Raw genomic sequence first — 27,722 nt, 5'->3', positions numbered from 1 at the left:
TCACCCAAAAGTATGATGCACAAGCTGTTTTGCTGTAGAAAACCTTTCTCCCAAGTGTTGGAAATCAGAAAGTGAAAAAAAAAAAAAAAATGGACACACTTGTTTTGCAGTTGTTTGTGTGTCCAATTATCTGTGCCATTCTGCAAAGCAGCTCCTCTCTGTGATGACGCAGAGGGCCACATGGAACTCCTGACACTTCAGAGAGGGGTCTGATACTCCTGCCTGCTCTGCCTGCAGTGAACACAGAGTTTACATCTGGCCTCATCAGGCTGCTTGTTAGACTGCTGTTTGTTAGACTGTCTCCCAATTTACCCTTGTCTCATTATTATTATCATTATTATTATTATGAATATACTTTTGTATAGTTTGTAGTTTTATTTAAACTTTGGCACACAGGTCACATTGCATCTCTATGCTGCATGTTCACTCTTGTGTGTCACCACAGAAACAGGTCCATGTTGCAACAACAACAACAACAACAACAACAGGTGGGCAGCTCTGCTGCAACATATACTCAAGCAATCAAACAAAGCTAGCAATCAAACAAAGCTATTCTTACAGGATTAGCCCTCCCAGATGTTGTGGTCTCTTACTGAGCCTAAAACTTTGACTTTATGGCTGGATACCTCAGCGCCATCACCTCCCTGTCTATAGATGGAACAGGAGGACTGGTACCTGTACTTCATAACTGCAATCCTCCATCTATGACAAATAAGCTGTAATATAATAAACCTTTTTTTCATTATTTGATTTGTATTTGAAAACAAATCAAGTCTGATGTTAATCTTCAACCAATATCTATTGCACTACCCACTGCAAAGAACCTCATGGAGACCTACTGTATCTATGTGGAGTAAAATATGCACTGTTTGTATGTGTGACATATATAAAAGTCTTTGCTTTCCTTACACAGCTACAGAACAAACATAGACTAGGAAGTAACTATTTCTGCTGTCTAAAGTCAGGGATTACATACAAAAAACTCTTAAAAGGTTTTGAGATGAAACACATTCAACATTAGATAATATTCTGACATGGTCACCTACTAAAAGTAAGTCTACATCTCATATCTATAATACTATTTTATTATGAATCTCTCTTTTCCCTGTAACCTACAAATCCAAGTGAGATGAGGAATTTGGAGAACCAAGTCAAGATGACCTATGGGAAAAGAGTATTGAGAATATGCATATGTTTTTAAATAAAAAAAGATAGGTTCTCATCCAGTTACGAATTGTACACAGGCTCCACTACCACAAAACAAACAAACAACAAACAAAAAAAATCCCTATGTAACATATATCCAAAGTGGTCACCTATGTGCAATAAATGCTAAACTTTGGTTGCAACCCTCCTTTGTGGTTTTTCTCTATGCCCCAAGGTCTAATCTTCCTGGTCAGATGTTTATAACATTGTATCTGAGGATATAAACACTGCTATTGAAATCCATGTAAAACCCATGTATTTGGCAGATTTGAAATGAAAGATGATTGATATAGGTCTGGGTATCATGGTTTAAATCTGGTTGGACATTGGCAATGCATCCCTTTAAGACAAAGGCAGATGCCATTAGTTGTTTTTTTTTTTTTTTTTTGTTTTGTTTTGTTTTGGTTTTTTACTGCTTATCTCTTCCACCCAAATGGTAGTGTGTAGGTGGTATGGCATGTCCTGTTATGTCATTTGGTATCTCCACTCTAAATCTGGGGGGTATTGTGGGTCTATGAAAGCGATGCAGAGATAATCATTGTCTTCCAGAATGTGGTGCAGTGAATAACCAGACATGTCTTAATGTCTCATTAAAGGAGAGTTCCTTTGTGTGAGTGATGTGCTACAACAAACAATATTCATCTTTCTGAGGATTATTGTGATGTGTCAGTTCCCTAAGAGGATGCCTGCTGACTGGAGCTCAAGAACTCGGATGGTGGCTCTCTGAGCTTGATGGCAGTTCTGTAGGTAATTGCTAAAGTAGAGATGTTATGGGGGTGTTCTAAGTTACAGATAAATGGTGCTGCAGGATACCAAAATAGGTGCTTTCAAAGTGCTTGTCTGAAAAAAATATGATCTAAACAGAGAACAGATTTAGATAAGCCAATAATAGAACTGTCTCCAGCTGTATTGCCACACTGAGACATAAATCTAGATGGTCAGGAGCAGTCTTGTTCAGTTAGTACCATAAACAAAAGTTAAAACAACAACACGTTGTCCTCCCATGTCATCACATTTTCCAGCTTTGTCAGTGGACTCACACGTCTACATATTACGCTCCAGCTATGGTTCCTCCATCTGCTCTTTACATTCTGGGATGTCAACAAATGCACATGGTGGAACGACGCTGCACGTGGTTGTGTTTAGGCTACAACTGAACATGGCAACTAATACCAGAACACAAACAAACACACATGCTGGCACGGATGGTTTGGTTTATGCAGCAAAGTCATGGATAGTAAGGATTAGATGAAGGAAGCATATGGGTAAGGTAAAGAAAAAAACATCACATTTAAACAGGCAGTAAGCATCAGAGTCAACCTGATATCGCCCAGGATGCATACAATTACTAGGTGTAAACAGGGCCAGCATCGAGGGAAGCTTTGACATTAAAAGGTATTGATTCTGTTAGTGGCATTGATGATTCAGTATAGATTTGTCTAAGATTTGGTATGTGTTGTAGATGCCCACTCTTTTGTGGACATATATCCAAACTTATAGTAGTAGTAGTTAAGAAATAAAAGCTTGATCTCTGATTTTATTTCTGTGATGGCTAGTAAAGATCAAACAGTTTAGAGAGAATGCTTTTGGTCTATAATCACTTTTAACACATACTTACCTTACCTTCATTTACACCTCACACCGAGCACTCAACAACAAAGAAACAGACTTGTTGAAACACTTGCCCAGCTAACGGCCCTTGAGACACTCAAGTGTTAGAGAAAATTGCTGAGGGAGAGTGCGCAGAGCCTCGAGTCTCAAAGTTTATTTATGACTCGACTGGCGTTGATATGTGTCAAGGGTCCCTTGGAGCCCTCAGCTGCAAAGGGTATTGAACAGATCTTTAATGGTGCTCTCAATGAAGTCATGAAGAGGGAGATAGAGACAATGACAGTGTCTCTGTCTGAATACTTACCTCTTTCTAATTGCCTCAAGTACTGTTGATTATCCAAGGCCCAAAGACACCTTTTCCTGTGATCCCAATGTGTGTAATCCCCTCAAAGTTTAAAGACCCTCCTGTTTGCTGTTTTACCGTCAGATTAGCAGCTCTGATCAAACTGTGCTCACATGTGTGTGTGTGTGTGTTTGGGGGGCGGGGGGGCAACTAATGAATGTGATCTCTCATAATTTGGATGCTGAAAAGGAGGTAAACAAATGACAACAGTGATATTTAGTTAGAGGGATCAAAGTATTTTGCAAACAACTCTGCAGACAAAATCTACATACACTGTAAACCCGAACAGTACTACAAACTCATAACTATTGCAGGCAACTAAATCAAAGTGGGCTAATTAGTTCACCCGACACTGAAACATTAAGTATTCTTAATGAATAATCTCGTTTTGATTTCACATGGCTTAATATGTCTAAGTGAACACTATCACTTAACTTGAAAGGTCAAAGTTAACAGGCGTACGTAAGGGGACGTAACGTCTGACGTCACTAAACCCAACCGTTCAGGGCACGTATAAAGAAAATTCAAGATGGCTGGACCTTAGCGAAGGGTGCGAACAAAGGAGGAAAAACATTCTTATTCATCGAAAAAACCTGCACAACAACGCACATTTTTCGCCGTGCTGTTGCAAAATTGTGTTATTATCTGTGTTTTGTGTTCCGGGGACCCCGACTTCAGGATTTGAAAGTTTTGCCTGTGCGAACTGGTGAGTACAAGTTCGGCAAAAGTTCGGCAAAAGTTCAATACATACAGTTAACTTTTGTTAGACGCTGAATATATGTAATGAAGTTACATGTTACGATATTACACATATTTCCAACTGGTTTAAACTAAAGCTTTCTTAGTAATTATCTTCAGTGGCATTACTGTCGTCAACTTAAGGCCCGTGGAAAGAGCAGTTATTTGCCTTGAAAAATATGCAGAGGACGACTTGTTTCAAATATCGGTGAAATGTTTTAATGAAAGCAGTTGCTGGATATGTGAAAGTTTATTTTTTATTCGACATGGCATAAAATCACAATATGTTGAAAAGGGCTGTCTAACAAAGTTGCCCTCGGCAATAAAGCATTGACAAAATAATACATACTACACATAATCACTTACATCTTAAAGCAACATTAAATTGTTTGTGCTCTCTGTTATGTTATAGTACCATAGAGCAGTTGGATATGACCAGTTTGTCATTCTGAGCAACAGTGTTGGTGAGTAAAGTATTTGTTTATTTAAAAACACCATTTGATTATGACGTTCATCATGATTTGGAAATAAATTACATTTGTTTAATCTCTCCCTGCTGGATTTGTGTGACCGCTTCTGCACCAGTTCAAGGTATGTGCAAAATTTATCGTGACTGACTGCAAACCCATCTGCACCAACTCCCAACTTTGTAGTTACCTTTTTTCTTTCTTTTTTTTTTCGGTTACCTATTTTGATGTTTTTTTGAATTATAGGTAGCAGGAGTAAATGGATTGGAAGTGCAAGCTGTGCACTGTATCCTTGGACACACGTGCAAACTTATTTAGGCATTATCAATTGCACCATAACCACTTCTCAAGAGTCAGCCCTCTACCATGTCTGTACAGTGACTGCATTTGTACTTTCCAGTCATTTAATGCAGTTAAAGCTCATTTGTCATGGTTTCATAGTGATACAGGCAGAATAAATGTGACTGATGGATCACAGTCAGGAAGTGCATTTTTTACATGTCCCTTGTGTGGCGTTAAGCAGACATTTTCTGAGGCATCACTATTTTCTCATTCAAGGAGTCATTTAAGAAATCATGAGGTGGTAGTATGCCCATACAGTAATTGCAGTTACAGTACAAATGCGTACTCGTCTTTCAATGCACACAAAAGCCGAAACCATGCAGGTAGTTCAGATTTTAATATGAACATTGTTTGTTCAGAAAATAATGGTACACCAGACACACCTGCTGGTGAAAATGTTGAGGAGGGACCTGCTCAGTGTGAGAGCATTGACACCTTTGACCCTGTTGAGGTGGAGAGTCAGTGTGACACAGACACTTTAAGAGTGCAGCTGCATCAAAGTTTAGCATCACTATTCTTAAAGATGAAAACAATTCTTCATGTGTCTGGCCTGGCAACTCAGGACATAGTGGAACATCTGACACAAATATTTTCCCTGTCCCAGCCTCTAGTCAAACAATCTATTAGAGAAGTCTTAGAACATCATGACATCTCTGCCAGTGAAAATACTCTAGATGACGTAGTTACTGCTGTTCTGGAAAGCAACATTCTTGTAAATGCCACAGCTAAAGGTAGAGAGTTATCTTCAACTAAAAGAAGGAAAACATTTGTTGAGAAAAACTACCCTGTGGTGAAGCCTGTAGAGTATGTGCTGGAGCCAGGACACACAGCAGTCAATGTTCCTATTCTTGACATGATTCAGAAAATGTTTAAAACATACAGACATTCTGGACAAAATTCAAGAAACAAAGATGTCACAGGAAGGTCATTTCATGAGCCACCAAGATGGCTCATACTATAAGGAGAATGAATTATTCTCTTCCTCAGATGATCTAAAGCTATCACTCCTTTTGTACATCGATGATCTTGAAATAGCAAACCCACTTGGAACATCACGGAAGATCCATAAACTATGTTCAGTCTACTGGGTATTTGCTGATCTGCCGAGTAAATATAGATCATCATTGCATGTGCTTCAGTTAGCAGCATTATGTAAGGTGTCTGACGTTCAGCGGTTTGGATATGAAAGATTGTTTGGTCCTCTGTTACGAGACATCCAAACTCTTGAGCAAGACAGTGTTTTTATTGAGTCCATTGGTAAAGCGGTAAAGGGAACAGTCTTGTGTGTCGTGGCTGATAATCTTGCAGCTCATGCATTAGCAGGATTTACAAAGTGTTTCAGAGCTCAATATATTTGTAGATTCTGCACAGCTACCAAAGACCAAATTCAGACTCATGATGTTGGGAGTGGAGAATTCAGTGTGCGGACAAAAGCCAGTCATGATGTTGATGTTGATGCTGCACTGCATGGGGTTACTCAGGGTCAGAGTGGTGTTCAGGGAGACTGTGTTCTGCAGCAGGGTCTACAGTATTTTCATACAGTCACAGGTTTCCCACCAGATGTCCTGCACGATCTTCTTGAGGGCATTGTGCCTGTAGAGCTTGCGCTGTGTATTGGGAAAATGATCCATCATAAATACTTCACCCTGGAGTATTTAAACAGAAAAATTGTCTCATTCCCTTACAAGCACACAGACAAGGTTGACAGACCTCAGCCTATCCCAAAGACCTTCACTGTCAAGAACACGATTGGTGGCAATGGCCATGAAAATGCTACTTTGCTCAGACTACTCCCATTGATCATTTGTAGTAAAGTTCCAGAAGAGGATGGAGCATGGAGTGTAGTCATGGATTTGAAAGACATATTAGAGCTGATGATTTGCCCAGTGTTTACGGATGAATCCATCCAGTATCTGCAGATGAAGATACAGGATCATAGACAGATGCTGCTGGAAGTTTTTCCTGATTTCACACTCAGACCAAAGCATCACTACACTGAGCACTACCCTGACCTCATACGTTGTTTTGGACCTCTTGTCCACATGTGGACAATGAGATTTAAGGGAAAACACTGCTTTTTCAAGCGTGTGGTACATGACACACAAAACTTCAAGAATGTTTTAAAAACACTAGCAAACAGACACCAACACATGATGGCATACTCTCTCAGTGCCCCATCCTTCTTCAAACCTCACCAGCAGACATCAAGCGTCTCGTCTGTGATGGTATCAGGGCTTCCTGATGTTGCAAAGGCATATGGTGAACACATGACAGACAGCAGCATGATTTACAGCACATCGGTTGTCAATGTGATGGAACTGATTATGGCGTGGAGATGTTTGTGTCTGTGGGACAGGAGGGAGGATTGCCTCAGTTTTGCAAAATTGAACAGATTCTCCTTGTCAATAACCAGATTGTCTTTCTTTGCAAGAGACACACATCATATTACATTGAGCATCTGCGATCGTATGAACCTTCACCAGGGAACTTGACTGTCCACCTTTTAAAAGAGCTCAATGACACATTGCCTCTCTCTGCATACAGAACAGATGGAAGACTGTTCTTAACACCAAAACGGTTCATATTACTACACTGAAATTTCTGCTCATTTAAGGTATATGGCTAATAACTTTGTTCAAAGATGATTCTTAATCACAATCAAACTAACTCCATTTGCTGTTTTCTTTTTTGTTACAGTACATCAACACATGTCAAGATATGGCTGCTCCGCAGAAGTTTATGCTCCGTGTATGTGTTGCAACAGATGTTGCCATGAAGCTCATTCTAATTGAGCGACCACAGTCAGTAGATGAGCTCAAGAATGTAATGCAAGAGAAGTTTAAGCCAAGGCTGGACTGTGACTTTACCCTTCAATATGAGGATCCTGACTTCAATGGACAGCTCAGTGTTCTTATGGATATTCAGGAGCTCCCTAAAAAAGGTACACTGAAAGTGGTGAGATCTGAAAGCGATGTATCCTCCACTGGAAGCTCCGATACAGACATTCTGCCACATGTCCCTTTAAGACAGCGTCAGAAGAATTGGCCAGATTGTTTCCCTGTGCCAACTTTTTCTTATGAAGTTGAGCATGCATGTGCACAGGGAAATGCTGCCTTTGAAAGTTCTGGGAAGACACTGAAATTAACCAGAGCCCAAAAACACAATATCCTGGAAAACATGGCTGAAACAATGTACAACTTCAAGCCATATCCACATGACAAGGAAGTGGGTATGGCTGCTGAAGCTCTAATAGCAGCTCATCCATGCCTCAGAGAACCTGGAAGTAAAAATGGATGGTATGGATGGAAGGTGGCCTTGAAGTTCAAGATGGGGAATTATCGGACTAAGTTGGCCAGATCTGGTTGTGTGGATGTCTCCGTCAATGCAGGCAAGAGGAGCCGAACCAACCCTGAAAATGATCATCCCCATTCCAACATCAAAAGAGCCAGAAGAGCTGAGGTGAATTACCTCCCCAACTTTCCCAGGGGAGAGAATGAGGCAACTTTGGAGGAAATGAGAGAACAAATCATACAAGAGATTGAAAAGACTGAGAGAGACCAGATACTGATTGAAAAGCTCATGCACACAACCTTTGCCCTTCGCCGGCAACACATTGTTCAAGGAAGTCCACAAGTGAGGGAATACCTGGAGAACTGGCCGGCCTTGCGAATGCAGTCACAGGTAAATATACAGTATATTGTGTTTTAATTAGTAATAATTAATAAAAGTAATTGATATTTAACATTTCATGTAGAAAATATTTGACAACTCCACATTGTTTTTACACCTAAATATTTATTTGTGTACAGGTGTTTGCAGAGTTCTACCGCATTACAAACGTGAATCTACGCAACCAGTTTTACTGTGAGCTTGACCGATACACACCAAAACTAGTTGCACTGTATCGACAGAAGTCCTCAAGGACTGGAAAGGGAGCAGAGGCACTGCGAGAGAGGCTGAGAATTTATGACTTGGAGGTAAGTTTATGTTTGATTTGTTTCCATGGGGACAATGCTGATCATATAATGTGTTGTCATTACAGATTACAAATATTGGCTAAAAATTTGTAATTGTTTTGTGATGCCTTGATAGTAGTCAGTCATCCTGCTGAATCATAGATGGTTTACTATTTTTAACATAACTGAAGCATTACATTGTTATACCAGTGACACGGACTGAGTATGCTAGCAAAATATTTCTATAATAATGTTTTTTTCTCTCAATCTAGGAAGAACATGACATCAACATGCGACGCACTCTGGCTCTTCGTGCACTCCCAGTGTATCTCCGAGAGGATGACACTGACTTCTACAAAACCTGTAATGTAAGTATGAATATTATGTGCAGTGGTGCCACTCAGCCAAATATATTTGTAAAAATGAACAGAGAACCCTGCCATTGTTTGTATTTTATTTTCATTGCATTTCAATACATGCTCAAATTTGATGTTTAATTTTTTCTTTGCTTTCTTTGTTTTGTTTTTCTGGGTTTTTAATATATTATTATCATAATGAAAATAAGGAATAATATATTTTGGCTCTACAAACAGGGACTGTGCTACATCCCTCTGGAATTGATTTTTTTTTGTGTTTTGCAGGGTGAAGATGAGATGGAGACCACTGACACACCGCTAGCGCTCCTCTCTGTGGTCCCTGACTCCACTGGTTCCATCAGCTTCAGTCCTGAGAGCATATCCATTGTGATAGAGGATGAAGTTGTTATTAGCGAGCTTCCCAGGTTGGCCGATGCATTTGTGGTGCTTCTTGGTTTAATCTATGCATTACACTTAGATTATCCAAAGAAACTCACTCACACATTCACATTCATCCAGAAAGTGCTAATGTGTCTGGACGATAACAAACCACTGAAACCATGCCTACTCTCCCTGAAAAATGATTTGTTAAAGGAATAAACAAGATGAGAAATGCATGGCTGCTCAGTGCAGGTATGCATAAATGTGATTCATGTCAACAACATTATTACAGCCATGTTGTTTTGTTGTTCATTCTTAGATGTGTCTGATATTATAAACATGTCTGTTAAAATGTTGAAAGCACTTTTGCGTATGCCCAGTGGGCTTTTTCGAACTTTAGAATGAGAGGTACATTTTTTGTTTATTTTGTTGTACTGCCTCCTTGACCTCATTGATTAGTATGCCTTCATTGTTAATGGCAATTCAGTTTTTTTTTATTTATTTATTTATATTATATTTTCTTTGATTTATTCTGTTTTATTCTGTTTTATTTGGTATGTTTTTCATTTTCCTCATTTGCACAATTTTAGATGTTTATGCTGCTACCTTTATAAGATATGTTTGTTTTTTTTTGGTTTTTTGTTTTGATAAAGTATAGTGCAGAGAAGGGAAAGTTTGTTCATCCCCAATGATTCAAAATAGGCTGCTAAAAAATATATATTTGTAAAAAAAAAGTTTGACTCCAGGTGTTGCACTTGAATGTTATTTGACATTTCACAGTTTTACTAAGACTGATACATTGTTCTGAAAAGAAAAGAAAAATAAAATGTAACAGTTGGTAATGCCTTTTTAAAAGGTATGTTTTAAGGTGCTGTTTTATGCCTTGTACATCTTGTACATTTTCAGTTGGCAAGTGGTAAATATTTTGAGTTCATTAAGGTGTAATATTTTGAGTAGATACTATTGATGTAATACATTGTGTACAGTTAATTTTTTTCGAGTGTATGTAATTTAGTTTTTATAAGTTATCATTCAATCAAATCATTTAAGTATGAAGAAGACATAAATATTAAGTTAAAGGAATTTAAAAAATATATATTGAACTTAGAATATAGATTGAGTCAACTGAACACATATTTTTTAAGTATAGTGTAACTCAAAAAAAACACACACACACACACACACACACACACAACCTACAGCTACTGCCATTTACACACACTTCACCTAAACACAGCAATTCCTGCCAGAAGCATCAAACCTCAGCTTCCATCACTCCCCTCTTGCCAGGCCTGGATGTGTGTTCAAGTAGCAGCTTGATCCCTAGCTCACATTACCAGACACCCTACTGTCACAACACACACCGCCAGTCACTCTCTTTACCCTTCTTCTCCTTCTCTTTACCCTTATGACTTCATTCCAGTGTAATAAAATGCTCTCATACTGTCTGGCACTCTACTGTCCTGAGTGTGTGTGTGTGCGTGTGTGTGTGTGTGTGTGTGTGTGTGTGTGTGTGTGTGTGTGTGTGTGTGTGTGTATGCATGTGCGCACATGTGACTGGAGCAGAAAGTGACAGAAGTGACAACATTTAATCTCCATCTATCTTTTCATTGATTGGGAGAACCTTGGATCTCGGTGACAACACCTGCCAATAAGACGGGCCATAACAGTCCATACGTATCTCATCATCAGTCTCTTGCTATATCTCTATTCAGCTTTTTTGTGTTCAGTAGGTGCTTCAGTGGGTGTATTAAATACTGATAAATTTATAAATTTGAAATATAAGAGTATTTTTAATAACAAAGATACTTTACTTGCAATAACCACAAGTGTTCACTACCCTTAAGTATATCTCAGCTGGCATGCACAGATATTGTATTTGACATTTTTTTTAATTTTTTAAAAAAAAATTTTTTATTGTGCAATATGACATTACAGTGACAATACAGGACAGACAGAAAACAGGTGTGAACAACAAACAACAACAGATTTTTATGTGTGTGTGTGTGTGTGTGTGTGTGTGTGTGTGTGATTTGAGAGTAAGAAAGACAGTAATATATAATATAATAGTAGTAATAGATATTATAATCGTCAGACATGGAGATGGATGGAGATGAGTATACAGAAGGAAAAAATAAATACATAAAGAAAATAACATAAGTAACAACAACAACAATAATAATAATAATAATAATAATAATAATAATAATAATAATAATAATAATAATAATAATAGTAATAACAATAATAATAATAATAATAACAATAATAATGAGGGTGGAAGAGAAGGGAGGAAATGGGGGGGTCTTTATGAGATGAGATGTGATGCCTCATGTCCCTACCCACCCACACATGACCAGCCTGCGGCCCCCAACACCCCCGGAACCATTGCATTAAAACCGAGGAGATGGGTTGTTATGAACTGGCATTGTGTCCCCTTTCCTCTACCTAAACTAGTGTGTTGTGCATTAAAAAAGGTGATGTGCCACCTGAAAACAGTCCAAGGCGGGGAATTTTGGGTGGGGTGAGGGGTGGAGGGGACCACAGGCCGTGGCCCAGCAAGCGTGACCCAGCAGGGACCAGAGTGGTATTAGTAAGTATAAATAAATATATATATATATATATATATATATAAGTATAGTAAGTAAGTATATAAGTATATAAATATTAATAAATGTTAATCATGTTAATCATAATAGTTATAGTAATAACAATGGTTGTATCAATTACCCACCACCACCCCCAAATAAATAAATAAATAGACAAATAAACAAACAAATATATAAATAGTGATCACAATGAATGGGAGTGAAGGTTACAGAGGCTGTAGTAATTGATGTAATAATAGTTTGTTGTAGGTGATGATTGTAAGAAAGTGATGAATGGTTGCCAGATAGTGTCATGATTATTGTCGGAGGAGTTTGTATTTTCTAAGGAGATATAACAATTTGTAAATATGTGTCCAGTGGTTATTGGTCATCAGGCAGAAGAAGAAAGATAAATTGTATAAGACATTTAAAAAAAAAAACATAGGTACAGGAAGTTTAAAAACAAATGTTTTTATTGAATCATTGATATCAAAGTTTTACCTGGTGACAAGGCTGAGTATGTTTTGGTAAATCATACATTTGCAAATTCAAAGAGAGCTTTAATCAGTCCAAAGTGTCAATTAATCAAAAGACAGTTTTATGTAGGCTTGGGTGAAGTGAACCTATAAGTAAATGGATAGCTTCTAGAAAGCTATTTTCTATTATTCAAACACACACTTACAGCACATGCACAAGTCACCCATTTTCTCACACAGATTTATACACTGATGGTTGAGGCTACTGCATAAGGTGACACTTGCTCGTCAGCTAAACATTCTCACACACACACGACAGCAGGGCATGTAGATGTAGCAGCCTGTAGCTCCTTGATCCTTGCTACTTTTTTACTATATTTTTCAATTTTTTCGACACCATGTCCCCCTCTGCTTAAGCTCGACTTTTCTACGACAGAGAAGCACTTATCAACATTGGGAAAAGTTGTGTGGGGTTTGGACTGAAGGATCCCCACCAATGGCATACGCCGAGCGGCCTGTCAGACCAGAGGGGAGAAACGAAACCAAAAGCACCAGACAAAGAGTGGGAGGAGAGCTGGCATCAGGGTGAGGCTGACCTGCTTTGGACCGAGAGCTGTTCCTCTTCCAAGCCTTTTTCTGGCTAACATCTGGTTGCAGGAGAATAATGTGGATGAGAAGCGACTCACTCAGCAGTGGGAGATCAGAGACTGCTCTGTGCACATCTTCACAGAGACATGGTTAACCCCTAACATGCCGAATCAAGCTATTGCTCTGGAAGGGCAGACTTTGTTCCGAGTAGACAGGTCACAAGACTCCAGTAAGAGGAGAGAGGAGGGCCTTGTGTTTATATAAATGATGCTTGGTGCTCAAACGTAGTTAAAGTGGATGGACTGTGCTCATCAGATGTTGAGTTTTTGGTGCTAAGATGTTGTCCATATTATCTGCCCAGATAATTCACCAGTGTTTTTATATTGCTGTACACATTTCCCCAAATGCAAATTTAAACAATGCATTGCAGGAATTGTATGTTGCCATCGGCAGCAACATCACCAAGCAACCAGATGGAGTCTTTATAGTAGCTGGTGATTTTTATAAAAAAAAAACTTCAAATTTGTCTTACCTAAAATCAACCAGCATGTCCAGATCCCCACCAGAGGAAGAAATATCCTTGACCATGTGTATACAAATATTCTTGACAACTGCAAAGCCCTCCCACACCCTCATTTTGGCCTGCCAGATCATATTTCTCTGCTCCTTCTGCCAGGATATTGCCAGCTGATAAATAGGATCAAACCAACAGTTAAAAAGTGTGGACAGATGAAGCCACAGCAGCTCTATGGGACTGTTTTATGCGCAGAGATTGGCAAATGTTTAAAGATGCTGCCACTCAAGATAACAAGATCAGTCTTGAAGCATATGCATCTTCATATCAGCAAATGTGTTGATGACGTGGTGATCACAAATATGGTGAGATCATTCCCCAACCAGAAAGCCTTGATGAATGGAAAGGTGAAGGCTCTTCTCAGAGCAAAAAAAGTTGCCTTTCATTCAGGGGACAAGGACTCATATACAATTGCCAGAGCACAACTGAGAGCTGTCATCAAAGAGGCTAAGAGGAGACATCAGCAGAGACTGAAGAGAGACCTCAAAAGCAACAGCACTAAAAATACGTGGCAGGCGATTCAAAATGTCACAGGCTACAAAATCAGGAGCACCCGCATCATATGTGAGGTCACGCTGCTGGAGAAGCTGAACACATTTTATGGTCGCTTTGACCTCCTCAATAGGACTGAGCTAATCTACTCCGCCTCCAGAGGACAGGCCACTTTCAGTGACCACAGCAGATGTAAGAAAACTCCTGCTGAGAGTGAATATAAACAAGTTCACAGGCCCAGACAACATTCCTAGATGCATACTAAAAACTTGTGCTGATCAGCTAGTTATTCTTATAACTGACATTTTTAACATCTCACTCTCACAAGAGCCTGTTACCTCCTGCCTCAAGACAGCCATCATCATTCCTGTACCTAAAAAGTCTGCTGTATCTTGTCTTAATGACTGCCACCCTGTTGCTCTTTGACCCCATCCTGATGAAGTGCTTTGAGAAACTGGTTCTCCAGCACATTAAAAACAACATCCCTGCCAGCCTGGACCCTCATCAGTATGCTTTCAGAACCAACAGATCCACAGAGGATGCCCTATCTACTGTTCGTCACTCACTCTTCACTCACCTGGAGAATAACAGCAGGATGCTGTTTGTTGACTTCAGCTCAGCATTCAACACAATCTCTCCCATGAAACTGATTGGAAAACTTAACACTGTGGGCTTCAGTACAGCTGGAAACTGGACTTCCTCACATGCAGACATCAGAGAGCTCGAAATGGCAGTCACAGCTTGACATTAGTGCTTAACACCGGAACCCCCCAGGAGTCCCCTCCTGTTCACGCTGTACACCGATGCCAGGAGGAAGGGGTGCACAGAGAACAACCTACCGCTCAACCAAGGAGCTGATTGCTGATTTTAGAAGGAAGGAGGCAAAGACAGACACCCTTGTATATATCAGTGGAGCTCAGTGGGTGTTGGCCTCCACCAGGGTTGTCCCTGATCTCAAGGCACAGCCAGGAGGAGGAAGGGGTCCAGTTTGGGGACTTCAAAATTGCATCTCTGCTTTTTGCAGATGATGTAGTTCTGTTGGCTTCATCACACTGTAGTGGACTGCCTTGGACTGGTATCTGTAATCTCCTTTTCTGAAGGGTCAATTCTAGGTCTTGAGTTCCCTTATACAAGTGGGGGACACGTCAAGAGACACTGCTTTACGCACCTAAAACATCCAACAGGAGGTTGTTAAGTAACTTAACTTATACTCCCTGGGGATGTCTGCAAACACTCCCTGTCTTTGAGACCACAGCAAAGGGCCAGTGTCTGGCACCCTCCACCCTGACATATGGTGGGAAGAAAAACACTCCGAAGGCCCCATCAGCATATCACAGGAGGTAAGGCGTCTGAATGACCTCCTGGGATCACCCAAGCAATACTGAACAACCCTCGTATTGCCTCCCCTGCTGAGATCACCAACTGGTCAAACATTGGATAAAGCCATTATACAACCCTGTGCTGTGATTAACATCTGACAAAGTATCTTGGACCAAGGTTGTAAGTTAAAATTTCACCTTTTCCTCAACCTTTATGACTGGGGGTGAGGTTGTCTCCATGCTTCAGTGAACAGATAGGAGCACCTCCCATTCTTTTTTATCTCATGCAATTTGAATGAGTTAGTAAAGTAAGTTTTATTCTTTTTTTTTTTCTCTTTAATGGAGCTATACTGCCATCTAGTGGCCTTAGTTATTAGTGAGTTTGTAACCAACTTTGTAGTTACGTCTTGTTTTTTGTATTCATTGTATAATGATAGAGGAAATGGTAATTATATATCCAAATAATCACCAAGTTGTTAGAACTAATGGTATGAATGTGATGTTATGTATGGTCATCTATCCAATTGAACAAGAAGGCTTTTAGAGTCATGTGTTATATTACGAATTGCTCTGTAAGATCTTCTAACAAGTATTGGAATTGACTGTGATGAGGTCATAGTGGTGATGAGATGCGTGAATTCACACACGAAGGACTAGATCGCGTATTTCATCATAAAGTACCGAGAAATAGACGTCTCCTAAATTGCATTAAATATTTCATAAGAATAGAAATGCCAGATGCGCGATCGCTCAGTGTGAAGGCTCGCTAAACCCCGCCTCCTATTCGCACGTCCCAAAAGTTCAGAGATAAAAACTGAGTGAGAGCTCAGCCAACTCCCTTCTTTTACTTTTCTTTTCTTTGACGGATCCGTTTTTCAACTCTTCACTCGATTCTCGCTCACCCAAAGTTTACTTTTGTTCCAAGAGTTTACAAGAAGAACCGCAACTGCACGTTAAGACGTTGAATCGTAACTTTCTAAGTTTTTCCCTTTTTCTTTTTAACGTTCGTTTTTTTTATCGCCTTTTTAGTCAGCAAAGACGTTTTGTTTATTTCATCTCAATTAAGCTCAAGATAATAGTCCAAAGTAACTCCGTCAGGCCAACGGGACTACTCTTTGATTACTACTGCGAGTTTAATTGAAGAAGGACATTCCGCGATCCGCCGTCAACTCTGCCACGGATCTGAAGGCAACTACTGCTGTACAAAATTGTCAGCATCCGCAGCCTGCCCTTAAAGACTTTGTTCAAAGACTTTTACGGTTCGCTGAGGCGAACACTGAGGCCAGTTAAAATCCGCCGCACACCGACTCCATCACCCCTGCCGCCGCCGCCTTTCAGTGGGTCACCTCGTCTGGAAGACGCGCAGCAGCCCTCTACCGGAGCAAAGCGACGATCTGGGCCTCCCAGGAGAAGTCTGTTCAAGTCGGCAAAAGTAGGCAAAACAACATTTTCTAACAATCAGAGTTGATGTCGTATAGCGATGTTCTAATTAAATTACGGAATATTAAATTACTGTTCAGCGAGCATCCCCGCTCTATAAGAATACACGTCTCTCCCCACTATCATCTATAATTAATTGTTTACATCACCTGAATACAAGTTACATTACCTCATTCCCTTTTCTTGATTTAACCTCATTTATATGCCATATTTCTTATTCTGTTTTATTATCACTTTATATAGTAGAAATAAAAAGGCTTCACTTTCGCCAAGTCGTTGTCTGTGAATATTATTTCATGAGAGAAACAAGATCAATGTATACAGGATAAACTGTACGGATTGTGAGACTGATTAGAATGATGACATGTTATAACACTGTCATGATTTAAGATAATTTTTTTCTGAATGGAGAATGGTGCCCCTTTTACTTTAACGAGTGCAAAGTCCAAATTTTTACGTAGTTATTAATATCCGCTACAACACCCTGATCTTCAGCATGCACTGGGATGGTTTGCGGCTGAGTGTGAAGCAGTGGGATCAGAAAAGAGTCAGCACTTCCAAATCTGAGGCCTTGATTCACTGCCGGAAAACAGTGGATTGTCCCCTCTGGGTGGGGGGAGAGGTGTTGCCCCAAGCAAGGAGTTCAAGTATCTCGGGGTCTTGTTCACAAGTGAGGGTAGAACGGAGCGATCCACTGTACCGTTGTGGTGAAGAAGGAGTTGAGCCAGAAAGCGAAGCTCTCAATTTACCAGTCCATCTATGTTCCAACCCTCAACTATGGTCATGAGCTCTAGGTAGTGACCGAAAGAATGACATCGCGGATACAAGTGGCCAAAATGAGTTTCCCCTGGATGGTGGCTGGGCTCAGCCTTAAAGATAGGGTAAGTGGCTTGGACGCTCGGAATAGAGCCACTGCTCCTTCACATCAAAAAGGGACCAGTTGAGGTCGTTCGGGCATCTGATTAGGATGCCTCCTGGGCGCCTCCCATTGGAGGTGTTCCGGGCATGTCCTACTGGTAGGAGGCCCCCAGGGAAGACCCAGCATATGCTGGAGGAATTACATATCGCGTCTGGTCTGGGAATGCCTTGGGGTCCCCCAGGACGCGCTGGAAAGCGCTGCTGGTGAGAGACACGTCTGGAATGTTCTGCTCCGCCTGTTGCCCCCGTGACCCTGTCCCGGATAAGCGACAGAAAATGGATGGATGGATGGATGGATGGAAAATGGTTAACAGCACACAGCATAAGTTCAAGTCAGAGCCAGGAGAGGTCGGCCTATTATCAGCACAATGTTCTTACATTTATCTGAAGTTTGTTTAAGATTGAGCTTTTCATTCTTACATAATTAGTCCTGTTAGATCTCAGTGCTGCATTTGACACTATTGACCATCACATCTTACTGCACAGACTGGTACATTTAATTGGCCTTAAAGGAACGGCACTAGGCTGGTTTAAATCATACTTATCAGATCGTTCCCAGTTTGTTCACATCAATGTTCAATCCTCTGTGCATACTAAGGTCTGTTTGGAGTGCCACAAGGTTCTGTGCTTAGACCAGTCCTTTTTACTTTATATATGCTTCCCCTAGGCAACATAATTAGAAATCACTTGCTGTAAATTTCCATTGTTATGCTGATGATACACAACTGTATCTATCTATCTATGAAAACAGATGAAACTGATCAGTTATCTAGACTTAAAACATGTTTTGAGAACATAAAAGCCGAGATGACCTGTAATTTCTTGGTGTTGAATTCAGACAAGCTGAAGTTATTGTTCTTGGCCCCAAACACCTCAGAAACTCCTTTTCTAAGGATATAATTTCTCTAGATGCCTTGCCCTCTAGCACAACTGTAAGGAACCTCAGAGTTTTTTTCAATCAAAATCTGTCTTTTGCCTCTCATATAAAACAAACTTCTAGGACTGCTTTCTTTCAGTTGCGTAACATTGCAAAAATTAGACATATCCTGTCCCAAATAGACACCTAAAAATTAGTACACGCATTTGTTACTTCTAGGCTGGATTACTGTAACTCCATATTATCTGGTTGCCCCAACTCTTAGGTCTCTCCAACTGGTGCAGAATGCTGCTACACGTGTTCAAACAAGAACCAAGAAAGGGATCATATTTCTCCTGTTTTAGCTTCTTTGCACAAGCTCCCTGTAAAATCCAGAATTCAAAGCTCATAGTTCCCTACCAACCCTCAAGACCACTGCGCTCTGAAAATGCAGGGTTACTTGAGGTTCCCATAGTCTCCAAAAGAGGATGGGAGCTAGAGCCTTCAGTTACCACGCTCCTCTTTTATGGAATCATCTTCCAGTTTCAGTCAGGGAGGCAGACACCGTTTACACTTTCAAGGATAGACTTAAAACCTTCCTCTTTGATAAAGCATATAATTAGGGCTGGCTCAGGTTGCCTGGACCAGCCCCTAGTTAGGGACTCTCTATGATGTACTGAGCTCCTTTTTCCTACTCTTGCTCCCTCCATCTGCAAATGCTCATATCTGTTTATTGCATTCCTGCTCCCTTGTTTGCTAGTTTTCCCAGATCCTGGCTGCAGTCTTAGCTGTGCCTGATTGTGGTGATAGCTGTGCTGGTGCTGTGACCCTGCCTTCAGTCATACTCGTGCTGCACTGATACTGTAACCCCGGCTTGCCCTGATCGTGTCTTGGTTTTAACATTGCTGTGGTCGTGTCCAAGGCTACGCCTGTGTTGTGGGTCCTGGTTACACCGATGCTGTGATCGTGCTTGACACAACCTTCTAGTGCCATTAATATGTGTCACGCCTCCACTATCAATATACGCATGGGACTTTTATGAACGCCCCACAATAATAATATATATAATAATAATAATAATAATAATAATAATAATAATAATAATGATAATAAATAATAATAATAATATGATATGCATTTGTTACCATATTGCTGTGCATCTCTCCCCCTCTCCCCTTTTCTCTTCCCCTCTCTCTTTCTCTTTCGTTTTTGTCATTATTATAATTCAATTGTTTTTTACAACATGTATTGTACATCTGTCCATCCTGGAAGACGGATCACTCATCATCCTCTGCCGCTCTTCCTGAGGTTTCTTCTTTTTTTCCCCTCATTTCAGGGGTTCTTTTTCTGGAGTTTTTCCTTAGGTGATGTGAGGAACTAAGGGCAGAGGGATGTACGCTGTAAAGCCCTCTGAGGCAAACCATGTTTTGTGATAATCCAAATCCAAATCCAAATCCAACTTTATTTATAAAGCACTTTAAAACAACCACAGTGGACCAAAGTGCTGTACAGAAGTAAAATACAAGACAGATTAAAAGACATAAAACAAGAACAAATATGTATATACACACGTGCACATACATACACATACATACACATACATATACATATATATATACATATATATATATCATACATATAAATAAATAAAATACATAAAATAAAATAACAATACATTCAACATCATCACATGATGCTAAAAAGCCAGGGAGAAGAGATGTGTTTTAAGATGGGATTTAAAAACAGACAGAGAGGAGGCCTGTCTGATGTGTAGAGGCAGATCATTCCATAGTTTAGGAGCTGCTACAGCAAAAGCACGGTCACCTCTGAGCTTACGCTTAGTTTTAGGTACACTCAGGAGCAGCTGATCAGCTGACCTGAGAGAGCGGAGGGGTGTGTAAGGCTGCAGCAGTTCGGAGAGGTAGGGGGGAGCGAGACCATTTAGGGATTTAAAAGTAAATAAAAGAATTTTAAAGCTGATCCTAAAATGTATGGGCAACCAGTGAAGTGAGGCTAAAATGGGGGAAATGTGCTCGTGCTTACGTGTGCCAGTTAATGTGCCAGCCTAGTGGTCACAAAGGCGTGGATTACTGTTTCAAAGTGCTGCTTTGAAAGATTGGTTTAATTTTGGCAAGTTGCCTCAACTGGAAGAAGCTCGACTTAACAACCGAACTGATTTGACAATCGAGCTTGAGATCAGCATCCACTTTAAACCCAAGATTTGTGACGGTTGGCTTGATGAACTGGGCCAAGGAACCCAGATCTACAGGGGGGGGCCCAGTGGTGCCACCAAAAACCATCACCTCTGTCTTTTCCTCATTAAAATTTAAAAAGTTTAAAGCCATCCATGCCTTTATGTCATCTAGACACCTGAGTAGCGGTTTGACAGAATAGGAATCTTTCTTTTTGAGAGGGACATAAATCTGACTGTCATCCGCGTAACAGTGGAAGGAAATACCATGCTTCCTCAGTATGGAACCAAGTGGAAGCAAGTAGAGCGAGAAAAGAAGAGGCCCTAAAACTGAGCCCTGTGGGACCCCACATGAGAGACGAGAAGAGGAGGACACAGAGTCACCAAGGCTGACACAAAAGGTTCGATCAGCCAAGTATGACCTGAACCAGTCCAGTGCTACACTCCTGATACCCACCCACTGTTTCAAACGAGAGATTAAAACCTCATGGTCCACTGTGTCAAATGCAGCAGTTAAATCTAAAAGCACAAGAATAACACAGTCACCAGAGTCAGTGGCTAAAAAAATATCATTAAAAACTCTTAAAAGAGCTGATTCGGTGCTGTGCAAGGTTTTAAAACCAGATTGGAAGACCTCAAGTATTTTGTGCTCTTCCAGAAAAACCATTAATTGGCTGCAAACTATCTTCTCAAGGATTTTTGACATAAAAGGCAATTTAGAGATAGGCCTGTAATTTGAAAGAACAGTAGTATCTTGTCGAGGTTTTTTAATAAAAGGTTGTACTACTGCATGTTTGAATTTTTAGGGACCACCCCTGAGGACAAACTACTATTGATAAGTGTCAGGACAGAGGACCCTATTGTGGGGAGAACTTCTTTAAAAAGTCGAGGTGGGACCACATCATTTGAGAACCTGAGGGCTTCAACTGACCAACAGTCTTCTGTAACAAGGACAGAGTCACGGGTTCAAACCTGTCAAAGACAGCAGAGCAGGATACAGAGACTGAAGTGTCATACGCAGAGGATGAGATGAAAGCCCTAGTGGAGGCAACCTTATCAATGAAAAAGTGAAGAAAGTTTTCACACACAGCAGGGGAGGACTCCATACAGACAGTCTGTGTGGCATTAAGAACAGAATCAATGGTCTTAAACAAGACACGAGGCTTATGACAGTTTGACAGAATAATATCAGAAAAATGTTTTCTTTTAGCATCTTTCACAGTTGTTTGATAATGACGCCAGCAGTCTCTTAAAATTTGAAATGACACCTGCAGTTTGTCCTTTTTCCACTTTCGTTCAGCTCTACGGCACTCGCGTCTGACAGCACGGGTTGTGTCATTCAGCCAGGGTTCAGATTTAATCCTAGGCTGCCTGTTTTTTAACGGAGCCACGGTGTCTAAAACGGATTGGCAGGTGGAATGAAACCATGAGCTGAGCTCCTCCGTATCGTTGTCCAGACACTCAGTGACACAGTTATGAGTCTGACTAAAAACGGCCAAGAACTGAACAGCAGTGGAAGGGTTAATAATGCGACAGCGTCGGGCAGCAGCGCGAGGTTTAACTGTATTACAGGCAAGAGCAACCTCAAATACTACAGGCATATGATCCGAAAACACTGCGTCACAAACCCTAAGTTAAAAACAAGTAAACCAAAAGATAAAACAAGATCAAGTGTGTGTCCGCGTTCTTGTGTGGGACCAGACACAGACTGCACAAGATTAAAAGAGTCAATGAGGCTTAAAAAGTCCTTTGCCATTGGCTTATCAGGACAACACACATGAACATTAAAATCCCCAACAATAAGGACACGGTCATATTTAGGCATGATTTCAGCCAGGAAATCAGAGAACTCAGTTAAAAAGTCCTTATTGTATTTGGGAGGCCGATAGACCACTGCACACAACACAGTGTGAGAGCGACAAACTTCAAACAGGCTCAGTTCAAAGCTGGTGAACGAGGATGGAAATGATAGCTGCTTACATTTATAGTGATTCTTAAAAACAGTGGCAGTTCCTCCACCTCGGCCCGACGTCCGCGGGGAGTTAAAATAGCAGTTCGGTGAAAGCGCTGGACTCACCAACACTCAGCCAGGTCTCAGTCACACAGAGAAAGTCCAATCCTCGGGACGTGAAGAAATCCTGAAGAACAAAAGTTTTATTCGCTAGAGATCTAGCGTTTACCAGGCCAAACCTGACACGAACCGGCGGCTCCGCGGCGTCAGCTGTCCGGGGAGCCCAACTCAGAGGCCGCAGGTTACACAGATTCACTCGGCACCGGCGGGGACGGGGAGAGCGGGGGGCGCGGGACTGGAACACCTCATCCGGGCCGACAACAGGCCAAGAAGCAAAGACGCGAGGCATCGCTCCAAACGGGGGTCCAGGAAGCCGTAGAAGAACGCGCCATGCAGGCCTTCAGCCTCACCAGCTGACCGCTGCGTTTACCTCGGCGGTGGGGGCGCTTACGCCAGTGAGGTGGAGCTAGGGTGTGGCAAAGGTGAGCTGGAATCCCAGATAAAAATGGGGGCAAAGTTTTGTGTCCAGTATCATCCCACTTCACCAGATCTTGGGTAGTAAGACGAATATCCAACAGTGTTTGGCGATCGTACACCAGTAGAGAGTTGACATTGTAAGTAACAAGTGACAGAAACAGCACAAACACACACAATGCTGGCAGAGACAGACAGCAGGCCACACACACAGGCGCCATCTTCAGGTCTTTATGAAGGAGGGAAAATAGGTTGGCTCAGGTCCAACTGTTTGGTAGTGCCCAGAGGTCTATATAATGGGCTATACAAATAAAATTGACTTGGCTTGAAATAATTCTGGATAATTTAATAGATAATAATTCATCATATGTTTATTACAGTGTAACATACCATGGTCAAATGAAATTGTAAATGCCCTCCTTTTTTATTTCTTAGAAAATAACATTTGATAATTTAATGATATATTGACTGCCAAGTTGGAAATTTCAGTTCCCAGTTTTTGTTTATGAAATCTGGTCACCTCATAGCCTACTTCAGTACAGTACTTAAATAAATGTAATTGGCAACTCTTATACTCAGGCCACATAAATGTTTGGGCTGGATCACAGCTATGCATTTCATTCATTTCCTCTGGTTCCCAACCTGAAGGTTTCGATCCAACAGTGGGTCGCCAAAGCTTCCCAGGGGTTCATGAGGCCCTCTTTGTTTTAAAGGCTGTTAAAAACATAATAAAATAAAATAAAACAAAATAAAATAAAATAAGTACGATAATTAAATGCTATTGTATTTTTAAAGTTAAAATTAATGTTTAAAATATGCCTTTTTTAATCTCATGGAGCACTGTGAGGAACTAAACACAAGCTGTACTCAGAATCTCTACTTAACAGCCTCATCCTGTCGTAGAAAAGATCAAGGAAAACTGATCTGATTAAATGTTCACAGGAAATAATCAGCACAAAATTAACATAATTGCCAATTTAACACAAACGTCCTGCACTTAAGCATTTGGGTAATTTGTAGAGTTTATCAGTTGTTCTTTAATGTTAACGTTATGAATTTAACATAATATAAAATATTCCTAAAATACGTCATCAGTTTATTCAATGAGAGTAAAGAAGTCCCTGAAGGAAGTCCAGCCATATACTAAGTTTTAACCTAGTCTTGTTTGAAATCGCATCAAGATGTCTTGTAATTCCACCCAGCCTGCCTTTGGAAGAATTCATTCAGGCCTCCAACTCACATTTCAAAACAGAACCCTAAAGCAAAGCTTTGCAGTTTTCCATCTAAAACTGCCAGTTGTAGAGGAGCAAATCAGCATTGCATTTCAGCGACCTTATAAACAAAACAGATATTTAAAAGTCTTTGGATCCTCCTACCTTTTTTTTGTTGGTTGGGCAGATATAGAAGCTGGTCACCACAATTGTTGTCCCTGGCATCAGATTGAGTTTGGTGTAGGTGGTTCCATAGTCAGTAGACCTGAAAGCAGGAGACACAAACATGATTTATAACTGTTGTGCAGCAATGGGTAGTGGTCGGGCATATTGAGGAGCAAGAAGAAAGCCTAATAGCTATCCTAGACATAGCAATGGAGAAATGTTAGGAAAGGGAAGGAGACGAATAAACAGAAAAGAAGAAGGGGAGAATGACAAAGTTCAATGAAAACACAAGAAACTTGTGCTTCAAGACAGTCTAAAGATAAAAAAGAAGAAGGGGAGGTTGACGAAGAGGAAAAGTACGAAGAGTAGGAATACATTTTTTTTTAAGTCCATGAGGATCCATCAATAAAACTTTCAGGGCAAAAATATCATTAATCCTTGAAATACCTTTGAAATCATGTGTTTCTAATGCACACAGCACAATGTCTTTTTGGCTTTTTACACAGATTGATTGATCGATACATGAAAAAAGATGTTTAAAGTTGCTATTTTGCCATTGACTGCTATAGGCTACATGATGGCAGAATATAAAATGCTGTTGGAGATTTATTCAGTGAGAATTTGCAGTAGCTGTTTACAATAATATTTACAGTGACACATTTTGATGCACTGTGGGCTCAATTTTTGATCATTTGAAAATGTATGTGTAGGACAGATGCTGTGAACTCAGTCTGGTGGTAACTGAGCAAAAATGTGGGGGGAGATAGGTTAAATTAGTTTTACAGCTTTTGATAACAACAGAGTGATGGACTTCAAAATTTGCTCTAGGTTGGATTTTTAAAAAGTGTCTTCCCAGTCAGACCTACAGTTTAGTGAAGATGAAAAGCCTTAGGGCATACAGGTGATTAGTTATGAATTTTAAAGTTTTGACCTTTAAACAGTCGTCGTAGTGCCACCGTCAGGACTACTGACCCCCAATTCCTGTTGGGGAGGTTTAGCATAGGACTGGACCTACGTCTGAAGTTTGGTTTATTTTCATGCATGAGATACACACAAAAGGCATGGTATGGTATGGTATAAAAGTATAAACGTTTAGAATGACCTCTTAAAGTGCTTGCTGCACATACAACATGTAAAATTACATTTATGGACTTTCCTTGGTTCTACTTCACCAAACCTATCTTGCATTCTAAACTAACAGCAGCTCCATGAATAAACTTTGTGTTGGCAAAGGGAGATTAAATCAGTAAAATGCTGTGGAGAGGGCGGCCTGCTAATTCTCTCAAACTGCCCCAAAGGCATCATATCAGCTCTCTGTTACCATATTACCACTCTGTGGTCCGTGGTCTGAGCCCAGTGACAAATCAAAAAGGCTGGATAACCTGTCACTACCACAACAATGCTAAAACAGCCTCAGGCTAGCAATAAAGTACTGGCCAATCCCTGCCAGCTTTAAGAGCAGGTATTGGGTACTGTGTGTGCTGAGATTAATTGCTAGCTGCTGGATTGTTTTTCCAGTACACCTCAGTAACACCCATCAAGCGGAGTGAAGGTGAATGTTTGTGACAGGTTTTTAAAAACGGCGCAGGTTGCAGCTCAGCAAGGCTTAGGAAAGATGACTACTCATGGATAATTTATGTCTCAAATTCCTTTCAGGAATATGCAGTGTTAAGAAAGAAACTGAATTTCACTGAGTTCAAAGAGGTTAAAGGATGCTGATGTAACTTCTTCTGCGGGAATACTCAACTTGTTTTGCTTGGGGGCCACTTTTGCAAAATGACAGGAGGCCAGGGGCAAGTTGCAGCAACCCCATACATGTTTCTAGGTTTTTAGGACATTTCTCTGACTGTAGGGCATTTTTGGACTTTAGGGTGTTTCTAGGATTAGAGGAAATTTCTATGACTTTAGGGAGTTTCTATGATTTTATGATGTTTCTAGGAGATTAGGACATTTCTCTGATTTAGGACATTAGCGTCTTAGCTAGGACCTCTGTTGGGGGGTGTGGGAGATCCTTCACTGGTCCTTTTTTTTTAATAAACAAGCTCTAGATTTTGTTGTATGCACTCTGGAAACTCATGTCGACTTAAAGTACAAGCATAATGCCCAGTGTGAATCATTTTATTTTTATTAAATTTTTAATTAATTTAATTTAATAATTTAATTATTGTGCTGCATTTGCTTCTACTAGTGTGCAGATTTTAAAAGCTTTCTGGGCAATATTTTGAAAGCAATCCACCAGAGAGGAAAGGAGATGCTGCAGCATTTAGCTGAGGGTTGATGGTTCAACAGGAGGGAGCCTGAAAGAACAGGTCCTGATGAAAGAGAATGATGAGCTAGCACGTCAGCCTGGTTAAAGATGAGAGGACTCACTCCTTTGCGCAGTGGGACATCAACCACTGACAGACACACACACAATGGGGCACATACACACTCTAAACCCCGCCAAGCCATTCAGCAATCAGCTCTCCCACAGCGTTCTGATGCAGCTGGAGAAAATGGAGTGGCATAGCAGGGGTGAGCCATTTCTCTGCAGTGAGCTGGCAAGTGTTTTCATCTTCCTCACTGGCCTGTGTGCAGTGTTTAACCTGGGATCACTTGGAGGACATGGGCAGATTTAATGCTGATGGCTAAGTTAGCAGCCACAGCTCAGTGCTTATCAAAAAACCACACTTGTGGATGGTGTGCAGGCCTGATGTGCAGAGACTGGGAGGCTGCATCTTCATGGTGTGATTTCAAAAACCACGCTGAACAGTCACATTCAATTCTAATGAGTTCAGAGGAAGATAAACATTTTGAATTTTTGAGTGTGGTTCATATCTTTTTTATTCTTTTTGTTAAACACACTACAGGGGCATAACCATGATTATTACTCTTGGTCAGCAGTTAAAAAACATGCCAAATCATTTATCAATGTATAACATACATTTTGTGACTGCTTCCTTACCTTGCATGCAGATATTTGTTTTGTTTCATACCAATAGATATATTATTATCAATTTACAGAGACTTAAATCTTCTT

At 40.5% G+C, this 27,722-nt stretch overlaps 1 protein-coding gene across 1 annotated transcript in view; it reads right to left on the bottom strand.

Annotated features, from left to right (window-relative positions):
• Nucleotides 1-27,426, bottom strand: part of sorcs2 (sortilin-related VPS10 domain containing receptor 2) — a 353,265-nt gene extending 325,839 nt beyond the window's left edge. The window contains 2 exon segments of the mRNA XM_042512640.1: nt 24,704-24,803; nt 27,374-27,426. Coding sequence (XP_042368574.1) covers nt 24,704-24,803; nt 27,374-27,426 — 153 coding nt within the window.
• Between the last annotated feature and the right edge of the window lie 296 nt (nt 27,427-27,722).

The sequence above is a fragment of the Plectropomus leopardus genome, chromosome 23, assembly GCF_008729295.1.
Source record: "Plectropomus leopardus isolate mb chromosome 23, YSFRI_Pleo_2.0, whole genome shotgun sequence".
Taxonomy (NCBI): Eukaryota; Metazoa; Chordata; class Actinopteri; order Perciformes; family Serranidae; genus Plectropomus; species Plectropomus leopardus.
This window is presented reverse-complemented; position numbering and strand designations above follow the sequence as displayed.